At 43.2% G+C, this 14,530-nt stretch overlaps 1 protein-coding gene across 2 annotated transcripts; it reads left to right on the top strand.

Annotated features, from left to right (window-relative positions):
• The first annotated feature begins 4,990 nt into the window (after positions 1–4,990).
• DIRAS3 (DIRAS family GTPase 3) lies at positions 4,991–11,167 on the top strand. 2 transcript variants are annotated; one of them, XM_073642675.1, is made up of 2 exons: positions 4,991–5,233; positions 9,839–11,167. In XM_073642675.1, exon 2 carries the CDS (start codon positions 9,895–9,897, stop codon positions 10,489–10,491), a length of 597 nt encoding a protein of 198 aa, XP_073498776.1. In that variant the 5' UTR covers positions 4,991–5,233; positions 9,839–9,894; the 3' UTR covers positions 10,492–11,167. The 2 variants fall into 2 exon arrangements, with proteins under 2 accessions (XP_073498776.1, XP_073498774.1); XM_073642673.1 differs by lacking the exon at positions 4,991–5,233 and adding an exon at positions 9,433–9,552.
• The last annotated feature ends 3,363 nt before the right edge of the window (positions 11,168–14,530 follow it).

Raw genomic sequence — 14,530 nt, 5'->3', positions numbered from 1 at the left:
GATAATTTGCATATTCCCACTGCATTTTGGGGTAAGTGAAGAGTCTCCGCGAGCTCAAAGAACACTGGATTTTGGCTGTTGGAGCTGAAAAGAGGACATCGGTAAACCGCGCGCCTACTGGCGCGCGCATTTTGAAGCTTTTTTTTTTAAGCTTTTTTCACTGTTTTCAGAACATTAACAATAAGAACATGGAAGAGTCCAGGAGCCATTTGGTGAGCTGCATATCCTGCTACATGTTCACAGACTTGCCAGTGGAAAAGCCAAACTTCACATGCCAGAAATGCAAGCTTGTATCCCTGTTGGAGGAAAAGTTGCGAAATCTAGAAGAGAGGTTAACTACCTTGAAAATCATTAAGGAAGGTGAAGAGTTCTTAGACAGAGCAGAATTATCTCTTCATGATTCAGAAAGAGAAGAAATTCTAACTGCACCTGACGAAACAGAGGAATGGAAGCATGTGACCCACAGAAGCAGGAGGATCGAGAGGCAGTCAGCACCCATACTGCTCAGGAACCAGTACCAGGCTCTCACGCAGGAGAACCACCAAGAAATACAGCAAGATAAGACTTTGCCAGCAATGAATAACCTTGTAAGCCCTCAGAATCCTCCTGGATGGAGAAAGAAGAATGTTGTGAAGAAAAAACGGAGAGTGGTGGTCATGGGGGATTCCCTGTTAAGAGGAACAGAGGCCGCTATCTGCAGACCAGACACAACCTCAAGAGAAATGTGCTGTCTTCCAGGAGCAAAAATTAAAGATGTGTCTGACAGGATATCAAGACTCTTCAGACCTACAGATCACTACCCATTCCTGCTAATACATGTGGGGACAAATGACACCGCAAGAAAGGACCTGGAAACCATCTGCAGTGACTTTGAAGACTTAGGCAAGAAAGTGAAAGAATTGGGAGCGCAGGTGGTCTTCTCATCCATCCTCCCAGTGGATGGCCATGGAACAATGAGGTGGAATAAGATTCTACAGGTGAACAACTGGCTACGTCGATGGTGCCGTCAACAAGGATTTGGATTTCTGGATCACGGAATGAATTACCTATACGATGGACTACTTGCTAGAGATGGGGTGCACCTTACGAAGACTGGAAAACATGTATTTGGAAGTCGCCTTGCTACACTCATCAGAAGAGCTTTAAACTAGAACAATGTGGGAAGGGAAGCAAAAGGCCAGAAAAAGCCATACAGCTGACAAATACTATTGAGATCTCTGCTACTGGAAGTGGAAAGGAAGAACAAAGACAAAACAATCTAAATAATAAAAATATGGGAGGAAGAGAAACCAATCACAAACTAAAATGTTTTTATACAAATGCACAAAGCATGGGCAACAAACAAGGAGAATTGGAACTACTAACGCAGGAAAAGGAATATGATGTCATTGGAATCACTGAAACTTGGTGGGACGATACACATGATTGGAATAAAAGGCTAAAAGGATACAACTTATTTGCAAGAAACAGACTTGATAAACGAGGAGGAGGTGTTGCATTGTATATTAGAAAAGCGAATATCTGCACAGAGATTGAAGCTTCAGAGACGGAGTTCTGTGGAAACTGTTTGGGTAAGAATACAAGGAGACAACAACGGAAAGGACACCATTGTAGGCATTTACTAAAGGCCACCTGGGCAAGCTGAAGATATGGATGAACTCTTTATGTATCAAATGACCAAGTTCTCCAAAAAATATGACGTAGTGGTCATGGGAGATTTCAACTATCCAGACATTTGTTGGGAATCTCTCTCAAGTAAAACTAACAGGTCAAGCAAATTCTTATCCTCTCTTGCTGACAACTTTATCTTCCAAAAGGTAGGGGAGAAAACAAGGGGATCTGCTACTTTGGATCTAATCGTTATAAACAGGGAGGAAATGGTTGAGGAGGTAAAGGTGGCTGGGACCCTAGGAGGCAGCAATCATGCTATTATACAATTTTGGATAACTAGAGGAGGAAGACATGTGAAGACTCAAACTTCAAGGTTAGATTTTAGAAAGGCAGATTTTAAGAGACTCAGAAAGAGAATAGGAGGGATCCAATGGCTAGATGTCCTTAAGGACAAAAATGTCGAGGAAGGATGGGAAATTTTTAAAAATGAGATTCTCAAAGCACAATCGTTAACAATCCCGAAAAGTAGGAAGAATGGGAAGCATTTAAGGAAACCAGGATGGATGAACACAGAACTTAAACACATGCTAAAAAGAAAGAAAGAAATGTTTATTAAATGGAAAGAGGGAGGCATATCTAAAGAAGATTATAATGCAGTCTGCAGATCCTGCAGGGCACGTATCAGGTTAGCTAAAGCTGACAATGAATTAAGGCTTGCAAGAGATGTCAAAAGCAATAAAAAAGGATTTTGGGGGTATGTCAAAAGTAAAAGAAAAGTCAAAGATGCTATAGGATTTTTACAGGATGAAAATGGAGAAATGGTAAGAGAGGATGTTGAGAAGGCCGAACTTTTTAATTCCTATTTTGCATCTGTTTTCTCTCAGAAAGAAAATGTAACATCAACTGATCTTCACTGTCCTTTTAAAGGAATAGAGGAATCCAAGTTATCTGTAAACAGAAAGATTGTGAGGGAATATTTAGCTAACATAAATGAGTTCAAGTCTCCAGGTCCAGATGAATTACACCCCAGAGTACTGAAGGAGATCATAGAAGAAATTTTAGAACCACTCTCCATAATCTTTGAAAATTCTTGGAGAACAGGAGAAGTCCCAGAAGACTGGAGAAGAGCAAATGTTGTTCCTATCTTCAAAAAGGGGAAGAAGGTGGACCCAGGGAACTATAGGCCGGTGAGTCTGACTTCTATACCAGGAAAGATCTTTGAACAAATTATTAAACAACATGTATGTAAGTACCTGGATAAGAATGAAGTGATTAACCAGAGTCAGCATGGGTTTGTAACTAACAAGTCATGTCAGACTAACTTAATTTCCTTCTATGACAGAATCACTGACTGGGTGGATTAGGGAAATGCTGTAGATATAGTATATCTTGACTTCAGCAAAGCATTTGACAAAGTATCTCACACCATCCTTATTGAAAAAATGACCAAGTATGCAATGGACCAGGCAACTGTTAGGTGGATTCATAACTGGCTTAGTGATCGGACTCAAAAGGTGGTTGTAAATGGCTTCACATCCAGCTGGATGAATGTCTCAAGTGGGGTACCACAGGGCTCCGTCCTGGGACCTGTATTGTTCAACATCTTTATCAATGATTTAGATGAAGGAATTGAGGGTAAACTGATTAAATTTGCTGATGACACAAAGCTAGGAGGGATAGCTAATACTAGAGAAGAGAGAGAGGATTCAAAAAGACCTAAATAAACTGGAGCAGTGGGCAGCAACCAACAGAATGGTTTTTAACAGGGAAAAATGCAAAGTACTACATCTGGGCAATAAAAATGAAAAAAGCATATACAGAATGGGAGGAATAGAGCTAAGCAACAGTACATGTGAAAAAGACTTAGGTATACTAATAGATCATAGACTGAACATGAGTCAACAGTGTGATGCAGCAGCAAAAAAGGCAAATACAATTCTGGGATGTATTAACAGAAGCATACAGTCTAGATCACGTGAAGTCATTATCGGTCTTTACTCCTCTTTGGTCAGACCTCATCTGGAATACTGTGTACAGTTTTGGGCACCACATTTTAAAAAAGACATCGACAAACTGGAGCAAGTTCAGAGAAGAGCGACCAGAATGGTGACTGGTCTGCAAACCATGTCCTATGAGGAACGGTTGCAGGATTTGGGAATGTTTAGCTTGCAAAAAAGAAGACTGAGAGGAGACTTAATAGCTGTCTACAAATATGTCAAGGGCTGTCACATTGTAGAAGGATCATCTTTATTCTCATTTGCACAAGGAAAGACTAGAAGCAATGGGATGAAACTAAATGGGAGGAGACACAGATTAGATATTAGAAAAAACTTTTTGACAGTTAGGGTGATTAATGAGTGGAACAGGCTGCCACGAGAGGTGGTGAGTTCCCCTTCAATGGACGTCTTCAAACAGAGGCTGGACAGACATCTGTCTGAGATGATCTAGTGAATCCTGCTTTGAGCAGGGGGTTGGACCAGATGACCCAGGAGGTCCCTTCCAACTCTACCATTCTATGATTCTATGATTCTATGATCCTTCACTATTACAACTCTTATCTTTATATACCTGTCTGTAGTGCACTTGCACTTTATATATATATTTATTATTTATATTACTGATACACGACCATGCATGGTTCATAGTGGTCATGTTCCCTTGCCTCCAATTTTTAATATTGTGTGTTTTTTTTTTATTTTTGTCTGGTTTATGTTTATTTTATCCTGTTTTGTCAATTTGGTTTCCTAACAATAAAGTAAATAGTCTGTTAATCTGTTTGGGGGTATTTAATAGTTATTGGTCTGCATGAATTAGTGCTGCATTGCACCTCTATATGTTTTTGATTAGGGTTACATTCCTTCTTTTATAGGTTTCAGACATGCCATTGGTGCAACCTGTGCAGTCACACATGGGGCTCAGAAGGTAAGAGCACCCACTACCATCTCTAAAGCAGGTGGAGTTGTGCACTATAATTATAATTAAATATGATTATGTGGTATAGTAATATAGTCTTGTATTGCACTACTGTATTCTAAAAGGTCACCTTCAGGTTACACCTATGTCAGCTCACCTGATCCCTTATCCTATGGACAGACGATGGGGGAGGCTTGACCTATAGGCTCTTATTGGTAATGAGATGAATAATAATCATCCTTAGTGGTAAACTCCAGGGACTTGTGTTTCCATGAAGAGTAATGCTGCATTAACCCCCAGCCTGATGCAAGCAGCTGCAAGGTATTATCCAGCAAAGAGCCCCAAACCTCTCCAGCACTCAGGCAGTTAATCCCATTCTCCCTCTGCAGCTCCATGAATGGGATGTTCCACTTCAGAAAAACATGAATGAAACCCAGGGGGGGGATCTATACACTGACACTCACTAAATACAGCAGTTTGCTGGTGTGATGAGGGTGACTGGATGTCAGAGATGTGCATTGCATTGTGTCACCCCTGTCATCATTCATCCAAAGGGTTAATGGGAATTGATATTGTGTCTCTGTTTGGATTTATTCATGCAGTCCCCCCTATGTCAGGCCTGGGGGTGGAGCTGCCCCTTCCTGGGTTTTTGTAAGAGGATGATGTACCACCTTGCAGATTGTATTTCAGCTCCCACAGGACTCTCCAGGTAAGTGGCACTGAGCATTGCAGGCATAGAAGGGGCACATGATGGCAGGACTGTGCCTATTACTGCAGCACATGGAGCAGGTGGAGGTGGGGGGTCCTCCTGTGTCACATGTCAGGAGGACCCTCTAGGGTTTACACTCCAGGAGGGGGATATAATCACTGCCATCACTGCAGGTGGCTCCTCTCATCCCAGGAATACACTATGGATACAATGTATTACAGACTAGATACAGATGTTTATAAAATAGTGAGGAGGAGGAGGAGGAGGAGGAGGAAGAGGAAGAAGAAGAAGTGGGGTCTGTGTCATTAAGCAGGAAGCTGGGCTCCCTGACTACTGCAAGAAACTACTGACTGATAGGCTATGTTCTCACAATGAGCTTTTGGTGTTTTTTTTTTTTTATTTTATTTTTGATGTTGCAGATTTTCTGCACCCATTAGGTAAAATAGGTTAATTGCATTTTTTTGAAAATACATAGCGTAAAAAACCTCCATCGTGGGAACGTAGCCTTAGGGCGAGTGACACTGCGCTCGTCGTGGGAACGTAGCCTTAGGGCGAGTGACACTGCGCTCGTCGTGGGAACGTAGCCTTAGGGCGAGTGACACTGCGCTCGTCGTGGGAACGTAGCCTTAGGGGGAGTGACACTGCGCTCGTCGTGGGAACGTAGCCTTAGGGCGAGTGACACTGCACAGGATTTATACAAAGATGCAACAAAGTGGGGGACCGCCGTACCACTAAAGGTTTGGGGTCTGTATCTCAGTAGCGCAGAGGTGCTGATGAGCTGCTGTATTATGTGATGTAAAGAGATCGTTCCCGCTGAAAGCTGCAAAAATAAGCAACTTGCTACTTACGCAGACTGAAAACTGTATGGAAATGCTGTTCACCTTGTGAACAGGGGGTTATGGACGCCTCATTTATATATTATATACTTCTCTCACTCTATACATTTTGTATTGAAGGCTAAGGGCCCATTCAGACCTTCCCATTTTTTTTGCCTCGCATACATGTGCAATTTTGTTTCCATTTTCCTTTTCTGTACAAAGGAAACGCCTGTAGGAAAACGTTTTAATTGAACAGTGCTCCAGACTCTCCCAAAAAATGTTCACAAACTGCATCACCCACGAGAAAAATGTATATAGTGTGAAATGGTAGACAAGAATCGGGGAGAGGAGGGAGATGCAGCTGCACTTTCTCTCCTTCCATCTGTGAGAGGGGAGGGAGGAGCAGCCGGGAGATGACATCTGATTGGCTGAACATGTGAATCATCACATCAGGAAGAGCCGCCCCCTACACAAGCATGAGGAGAGAAAATCACAGCTGACACCTAACGATCCCCTACATATGTATGTATGCTCGGCTCTGCTGAGCGTGCATGTGTTCTGTATGCTGATGTAGGAGTAAGTTGCTTCCCGACACCTTTTTGGCGATGGCTTATTTCTTTTTAGAAGTTAAAGATTGGACATGCTGAAATCCCACTGCCCAATCCTTCTTCTGCAGCCGAGAGGTCCCCATACACATTAGCTGGTCAGCCAGGCCCTCTCACTTATTGCACAGGGCCCCACTGTCTATAAAACCGTCCCCCCGTGTGACGGCATTTGTGGCCTTATGTGGATTATGATACTTTTCTGTATTATCACCGGGTCAGTATTGGATGGTGGGGGATTGTTTATCAGAAGAACTAGCACTGACGGTTCCTCCAATAACACATGTGGGCGAATCTCGCTTCATAGGCAGAAGCGGAGCTTGTATGATTTATTAATGCCTGCACCAGGGAGGGATACTCAGAAATAGGCGGGGGGATCAGAAAGGAAGTGATGATAGTTCCATGGGAGGAATGAGGGGGTTATGGCCATCATAGAAACCTAAACTCCTTACAGTACGGGTCATAGAGGACACAGAGTAATAACGCGCCATAGTGGAAACCTCCACAGTCTTTATCAAAAGCTCATCTGTCAATCATTTCAGGTCACATCCTTGGGTCTAATGATTGACCTGTCAAGCCTGGTATGTCTAAGTGAGGAGACTTAAAGGCCATGCAAGCTTCTGTGAGAAATGAAATATGCAAATTGTCTCTTCAGAGAGGAAGAGGATTAGAACTCTATCGCCACCTTTTGGAAGCTGCAAGCCTAAAAGTCTATTTCGACCCTCCAGCGAGACTTGCAATATGACTTGGGATAAAAGCCAAACACGAATCTCAATTTGCGGTGTTTCGGAGTGATTGCTCCTCATCAGTGCAAAGCATGAGATCTGATTTGGCTAGGCGAGCGGCTCTGGACTGAGGTCTCTAAGGGGTAACGTTTCTCATTTTGGAGAATGACCTGTCAAGTCTGGCATGTCACAGCCTTGAAACAGAAATCCTATAGTCTTCCATTATAGATACAGAGCTGTGTGCATCACTATGGGGCCGTTTATTAAAGCTTCTGAGCTGCTGCCCCTAGGACTGATCACACATGGGCGTTACAATTGCCTTTTTAAAGCGTGCGTCTCCCTACACAGTACGATCAATGCAGATATAGACAGATTGCAAGGAGATGCAAACAAGGGGAATGGTAATCTCAATTTATTCACTTATTTCCAGGAGGAATAACAGAGGGATGACACAATGCAGAGTTCAAAGACCAGATGCTCCACAAGTGTTATTTTACGGGGAATAGAAGTGTTTTCTAGAACTGGCTATTGCTAGAGAGCTGATCTGCCTTATGTGATCACCTGTTGGAGGACGGTATTCCTCCAGCACTAATGTCCGGGATCTGAGAAAACTCTGTTCCAGGCCAGTTTAACCCTTTCTCCATCACGATCAATGCTAATCAAGGTTGGAGAATAGGCTTCATTTTGTTATCTCGCTACCAGCCGCAGCATTGTGAATGGCAGGGCTGGTGGTTTTATATTGTCAGCTTGATGAGTTTTTGGTGAGGGTTTTTTTTTTTTTTTTTTTTTTTTTTACAGGGCCGAATTTCGAAAAAATGCAAGTAACCTATTTTACTTTAATAGGTGCAGAAAATCCGCAACATCAAAAGCTCATGGTGGGAACGTAGCCTAAATGTCCCCCCATCCTGTGGCTCCCAGCTGTTGGAAAAGCTTCATCTCCCACAATGGGAGTTGTAGTTTTGCAAAAAGTTGGAGCTCAGCAAGTTTTAATAAAAACTGCCCTAGCGAATGTATTGTCGCTTTTCCAATAGAAATTATTGTAAAAGTCACCTAATGGGTGGGATACCTTTTTTTTAAATAAAGTGTAAAATTATATAAAAAAAAATCAATGTCATAAATGTAATAAAAAATAAAAAAAAAAATAGTGTAAAATGTTAAATAAAACACTGAGTATATTCACGGATTCTGCCATTCTAAAATAAATGTACATATGGATAATTGCACAATCCCACATATTATTTCTTAAAAAAAAAAACAACAAAAAAAAACACAATTTGTTTTGCAAAGAGAGGAAATAAAGCCCTAACCCTAAAAGTCAAACAAGGAATTGTATGGCTGTAGGAATGCTATGAGGAAAAATTCATGTGGCCCTTAAGACCAAAACTGGCTTGGTTGTTAAAGGGGTTATTGCACAAAAAAAGATATTTTAGATTTAATCCCATCCAGAGATGATAAATACATGATTACTGCAAGACCAGCTGTTTAGACCCCACTGATTTCAAGAACAGAGGTCCTAAAGTACCCTGTGTGAATGGAGAGTTAGTGAGCATGTGCGACCACCATTCCTATAGAAAAGAGGTCGCACATGCTCACTTAATAAGTTCTAGTCGCAAAATATTCTTTGGGTCCTCTTTTCTCATGATCAGTGGGGGTTCCAGTAATGGGACCTCCAGAATATATACATCTATCATGTCTCCACTAGATGAGTGACCGTTTTTTCAAGGTTAGTGATTGCTGCTGCAAAGTCTGATCTGTAGATGGGGGGGCTATGTACAGACTGAGCCATAACCAAAATGTGACTTATTTGGGAGCATCAATCTGAAACATAACACCAGCAGGATAATTTTTCCTTTCTATGGTCAAATCTGGACTGATTAAAGATAAAACTTTATTATGCAAAATAAATGGTTAATCGGCACAGTCCCAATCCTCCATTCTTCCAGCAATATTCTCCATCCGCTGTGGAGTAGGAATATGTATGCATCCACTAGATGGCACCAATCATCTAATATTGCCCGTGCCGCCATTCAAAACCAATATTAAAAAAAATATATATATATGGAAAAGGGAGGGAGCTCCTGCTTTCATCCGGCTGAGCTATCTGCGAGAGATGTAGGAATCAAACCTCCTCCACATAGCAGGAAGGCTGGGAGACGGCACGGTGCTCCTGCAAGGTAAGGTCCCTGATCTCCGTCTAGCAGGTCCACCCTAGTGAGGTGCAGCCGGGATTTACATCAAGGGATTCGGCCAAAGATGTAATTAGCTGATGGTTTGGTCCTGTCGCATCCTGACTCGTGCACTTCTAGGCACTTGGGATTGTACAATCAGCCGGGGACGTGACAAGTACCAGCAGGCGCTCTGGGCATCTGATGTTCTGCTTCTCATTATTTGCTTCATATTCTGTTTTTGCAGAAACCTCTTTTTTTTTTTTTTTTAACCTTTTTCAATCTTCCTCAACAGGTTTCCATGTTGTTTCTGCATTTCTACCTGAAACTTTCTGCATCTTTCCAGCCAAGATGCCCGAGCAAAGCAATGATTACCGGGTGGTCGTATTCGGGGCTGCAGGAGTTGGAAAAAGTTCCCTGGTCCTTCGCTTTGTACGAGGAACTTTTCGAGAAACCTATATCCCCACCATAGAAGATACCTACAGACAGGTCATCAGCTGCGACAAGAACATCTGCACTCTACAGATCACCGACACCACAGGAAGCCACCAGTTCCCCGCTATGCAGAGGTTGTCCATCTCCAAGGGTCATGCTTTCATCTTGGTCTACTCCGTCACCAGCAAACAGTCGGTGGAAGAACTAAAGCCAATTTATGACCAAATCTGTCAGATCAAAGGAGACACACACCACATTCCCATCATGTTGGTTGGCAATAAGACCGATGAGTCTCTAAGAGAAGTACAGAATTCTGAAGGGGAAAGCTTGGCCAACAAGTGGAAGTGTTCCTTCATGGAGACCTCCGCCAAACTCAACTACAACGTACAGGAATTGTTCCAAGAACTTTTAAACTTGGAGAAGAGGCGAACTGTGAGCCTTCAGGTGGCTGGAAAGAAGTCCAGACAGCAGAAAAAGAAGGAGAAGCTGAAAGGAAAATGTTCTATAATGTAGGATGGGGGTCCGTCTGACCTGAAGTGGTCAGTGATTGCATGAGGCAAAGCCGGACTGTACAATAGGAAGCATTAACTTTTAGATTGGACGACTTTGTGGGAAATGGTGCCAAGACTTTGTGGCATACTATAGGAACTAGGTGTTTTTATTTATTTTTTTCTTTCTTCTCAGCCAAGCTGCCAGCACTTTTTGTTGCATTTGGTCACTTTTTTTTTTTTTTTACATTTATTTATTTTTAATCTTACCACAAATTCAGTACAAATGCAAAGTGTTGTAGGGAATGTCTATCTGCAACAGGAGGTTTCTGGAAGATGTCTGACTACAGACTGCACAGAACTGCAGGAAACCTGAACTATTAGCACGTCAGGCGATGATGGAAACAATATGTTGTAAAGTAAAAATGTGTTTTAACGTTTTGTGTACTTCTATTTTTTTCTGATTTATTCTTCGCGGAGTTCCATATTGTTGTTGTTTCATGCCGGCCTGAACTCTATGGTGTACAGCCCAGCTGAAGTTGGTGCTTTGTCATTCTGCATCTTGGTCCTTTCTTTGTGTTTTGCTTTTTTTAAGTGCTACGTTTGCTCCTTTTGGCTCAGAAATGTTTATTTGCTTCACTATATACAATAAACTTTAAAGGTTTGTATCAGACAAGAAAGAAATAAAACATTTTACCTTATTTATTTTTCATGGAACTAAATGATTATTCGGCTATATCTAAAATTCACTAGACAATACCCAACCTTGCCTGAGGACAAGTGTGGCGCTGGTTTTGGGAGAAGGGAACTAAAGCCTCTATTTGTGCATTTTTCATGCCAGTCTTGAACAATGCGCTGTAGTAAGATCCAACAAATTCATTAACTAGAGTTCACCTTTAAATGAATTTGGCACATCTTTTAGTTGCTGCGTGTCTATACTCTATTCTGCCATAATTTATGCCATTTTTTTTTTTTTGCATAAATTATGAATTAATCGCTGACACCCTGCCACAAAGCTCCACTAACTTCTTCAAAAAGTTGGGAAGAGTGGGATATGAGCACCAAAAATTGCACCATTTTGGAGCATCTGCGACTTGATCAAATGTTTAGCAAAATTTACAAGAGTTTTATGTCAGAATTCTAGCGAAAACTGATGAATTGGGGCCAATAAAGAGTTTTAGTGTTAAGACATTGAAACCAAAGTCCCCATTTATAATTAAGTCATTCATGGAGATCCATGCCAATGATATTCTGGTTAGAAATTGCCGTTGTCTTAAAGGGGTTGTCCACTACTTTAGATCACCCCCCAATGTATTCCCCCCCCCTCCCCCAGGGCCCCTTAGACTTTTTGTAAATACCTTCCGTTGCATATGCTGCCTGTGAGTGGCGCTATCGCTGGCCGCCCACAGGCATCACGTGACCCCCGGCTGCAGCCGGCTCTGACATCCGCTGATGTCACGACAAGTGCTGGCAGCAGCCGGGGGTCTTTTTCTTCCTGGTTCCACGGTGGATGCCAGGCTGTGGGCGGGGTTACTCCCCCCCCCCCCCTCCCCATCCTGCGTCACACCCGAGAGCGCCGCTCACAGGCATTATCTGCAACGGAAGGTATTTACAAAAAGTCTTAGGTGCCTCGGGGGGGTAATCTAAAGTAGCGCACAACTTCTTTAAGCAAAATCTGGCAAACTTGTGTGAGGCGACCTAATAAATGCCATAATCTTGACAAACTTATAAAGCTGAGATCTCCCTTCATCATTTATATAGCGCCATTAATTCCACCACGCTTTACAGGCATTATTGGCATTGGGGCTCACAATCTAAATTCCCTATCAGTATGTCTTTGGAGTGTGCAGGAATGAAAAACAGTTTTTTTCCGGGTTCTGTAAGTAGAAACACACAAAATCCCTGCAGATTTTGTCCTTGGTGGGATTTGAACCCAGGACCCCAGTGCTGCAAGGCTGCAGTGCTAACCACTGAGCCACCATGTACAGTGCTAACCACTGAGCCACCATGTACAGTGCTAACCACCTAGCCACCATGCTTCCATAAACACATAACCAATAAGGTGCAAGCAATGAAAGTCAGCTTTTCTTGTGCCATTCACCCCAGAATTCTGGGACACTTATCCTGATAAATCTCTTCTCCACCAATAACCTAATTATACCAACAATAACTACTATAATACTGCCCCCTATGTACAAGAATATAACTACTATAATACTGCCCCCTATGTACAAGAATATAACTACTATAATACTGCTCCTATGTACAAGAATATAACTACTATAATACTGCCCCCTATGTACAAGAATATAACTACTATAATACTGCTCCTATGTACAAGAATATAACTACTATAATACTGCCCCCTATGTACAAGAATATAACTACTATAATACTGCCCCCTATGTACAAGAATATAACTACTATAATACTGCCCCCTATGTACAAGAATATAACTACTATAATACTGCCCCCTATGTACAAGAATATAACTACTATAATACTGCCCCCTATGTACAAGAATATAACTACTATAATACTGCCCCCTATGTACAAGAATATAACTACTATAATACTGCTCCCTATGTACAAGAATATAACTACTATAATACATAGGGAGCAGTATGTGGTGGATATATGGGCCTCAGTATGGAGAAGAAACTACATATTTTACTCAGATTAGTATAAATGATTGATATTTCAAGCCTTATTTCTCCATCATTTTTGCTGAACCTTTAAGCAAATAACACACTGTTTATATTCGGATTTGTGCCTCCTTTAATGTCAGCTCCGGCACATTTGTAATTAATGATTAGATTGTTTAATCAAATGTTTTGTCAGGAGGCAGAAAGCAATTACACAGAATCTGGTTAATCACGTCAGTGTGGAATATATGGTTATTTAAACCAAGATGATGTTGAATACCGCGGCGCCGATCACCTGCAGCGCTGGAAGAGACAAGGGTATAGACACTGGGTTATTTCACTGGTGATAAATCACATTTATTCCACTAGAGCTCACTGTCACAAAGATGTATTATCCACACTGCTCCATGATAATGGGATCTGTAAAACTCCTTATAGTTATGTATTACCCCGCCATATCGCAGTCCATATACTACTTACAAGCCCTGATCTTCTGTAAATGCGGCATACCTTTTCTTTTGAACATCATAATATACAGAGTTTACAACTATAAATTGCCTACCCAACAAAATACTGATAGAATAGGGATCAGTGCTCCACACACAATGGGGAACCGATATACACTCTATGAAGAAAAGTACTGGAAACACATCTTATTGAATTCATCTTTTTTTATTCAGCCTCACCCCCATCGCTCCCCGGTGTGTAACGGCCGGCCCCATCACTCCCCGGTGTGTAACGGCCGGCCCCATCACTCCCCGGTGTGTAACGGCCGGCCCCATCACTCCCCGGTGTGTAACGGCCGGCCCCATCGCTCCCCGGTGTGTAACGGCCGGCCCCCATCGCTCCCCGGTGGGTAACAGCCGGCCCCCATCGCTCCCCGGTGGGTAACAGCCGGCCCCCATCGCTCCCCGGTGGGTAACAGCCGGCCCCCATCGCTCCCCGGTGGGTAACAGCCGGCCCCCATCGCTCCCCGGTGGGTAACGGCCGGCCCCCATCGCTCCCCGGTGTGTAACGGCCGGCCCCCATCGCTCCCCGGTGTGTAACGGCCGGCCCCCATCGCTCCCCGGTGTGTAACGGCCGGCCTCCATCGCTCCCCGGTGGGTAACAGCCGGCCTCCATCGCTCCCCGGTGGGTAACAGCCGGCCCCCATCGCTCCCCGGTGTGTAACAGCAGGCCCCTATCGCTCCCCGGTGTGTAACAGCAGGCCCCTATCGCTCCCCGGTGTGTAACAGCAGGCCCCTATCGCTCCCCGGTGTGTAACAGCAGGCCCCTATCGCTCCCCGGTGTGTAACAGCAGGCCCCTATCGCTCCCCGGTGTGTAACGGCAGGCCCCTATCGCTCCCTGGTGTGTAACGGCCGGCCCCCATCGCTCCCCGGTGTGTAACGGCCGGCCCCATCGCTCCCCGGTGTGTAACG

The sequence above is a fragment of the Phyllobates terribilis genome, unplaced genomic scaffold (assembly GCF_046119375.1).
Source record: "Phyllobates terribilis strain yellow unplaced genomic scaffold, ASM4611937v1 Scaffold_8__6_contigs__length_399053987, whole genome shotgun sequence".
Lineage (NCBI taxonomy): Eukaryota > Metazoa > Chordata > Amphibia > Anura > Dendrobatidae > Phyllobates > Phyllobates terribilis.
The sequence above is the reverse complement of the archived record's forward strand: the minus strand, read 5'-3'. Positions and strand labels throughout refer to the sequence as shown.

What these genes read in the sequence shown, in the direction of transcription:
- DIRAS3 (XM_073642675.1), top strand. Translation starts at nt 9,895, where the DNA reads ATGCCCGAGCAAAGCAATGATTACCGGGTGGTCGTATTCGGGGCTGCA.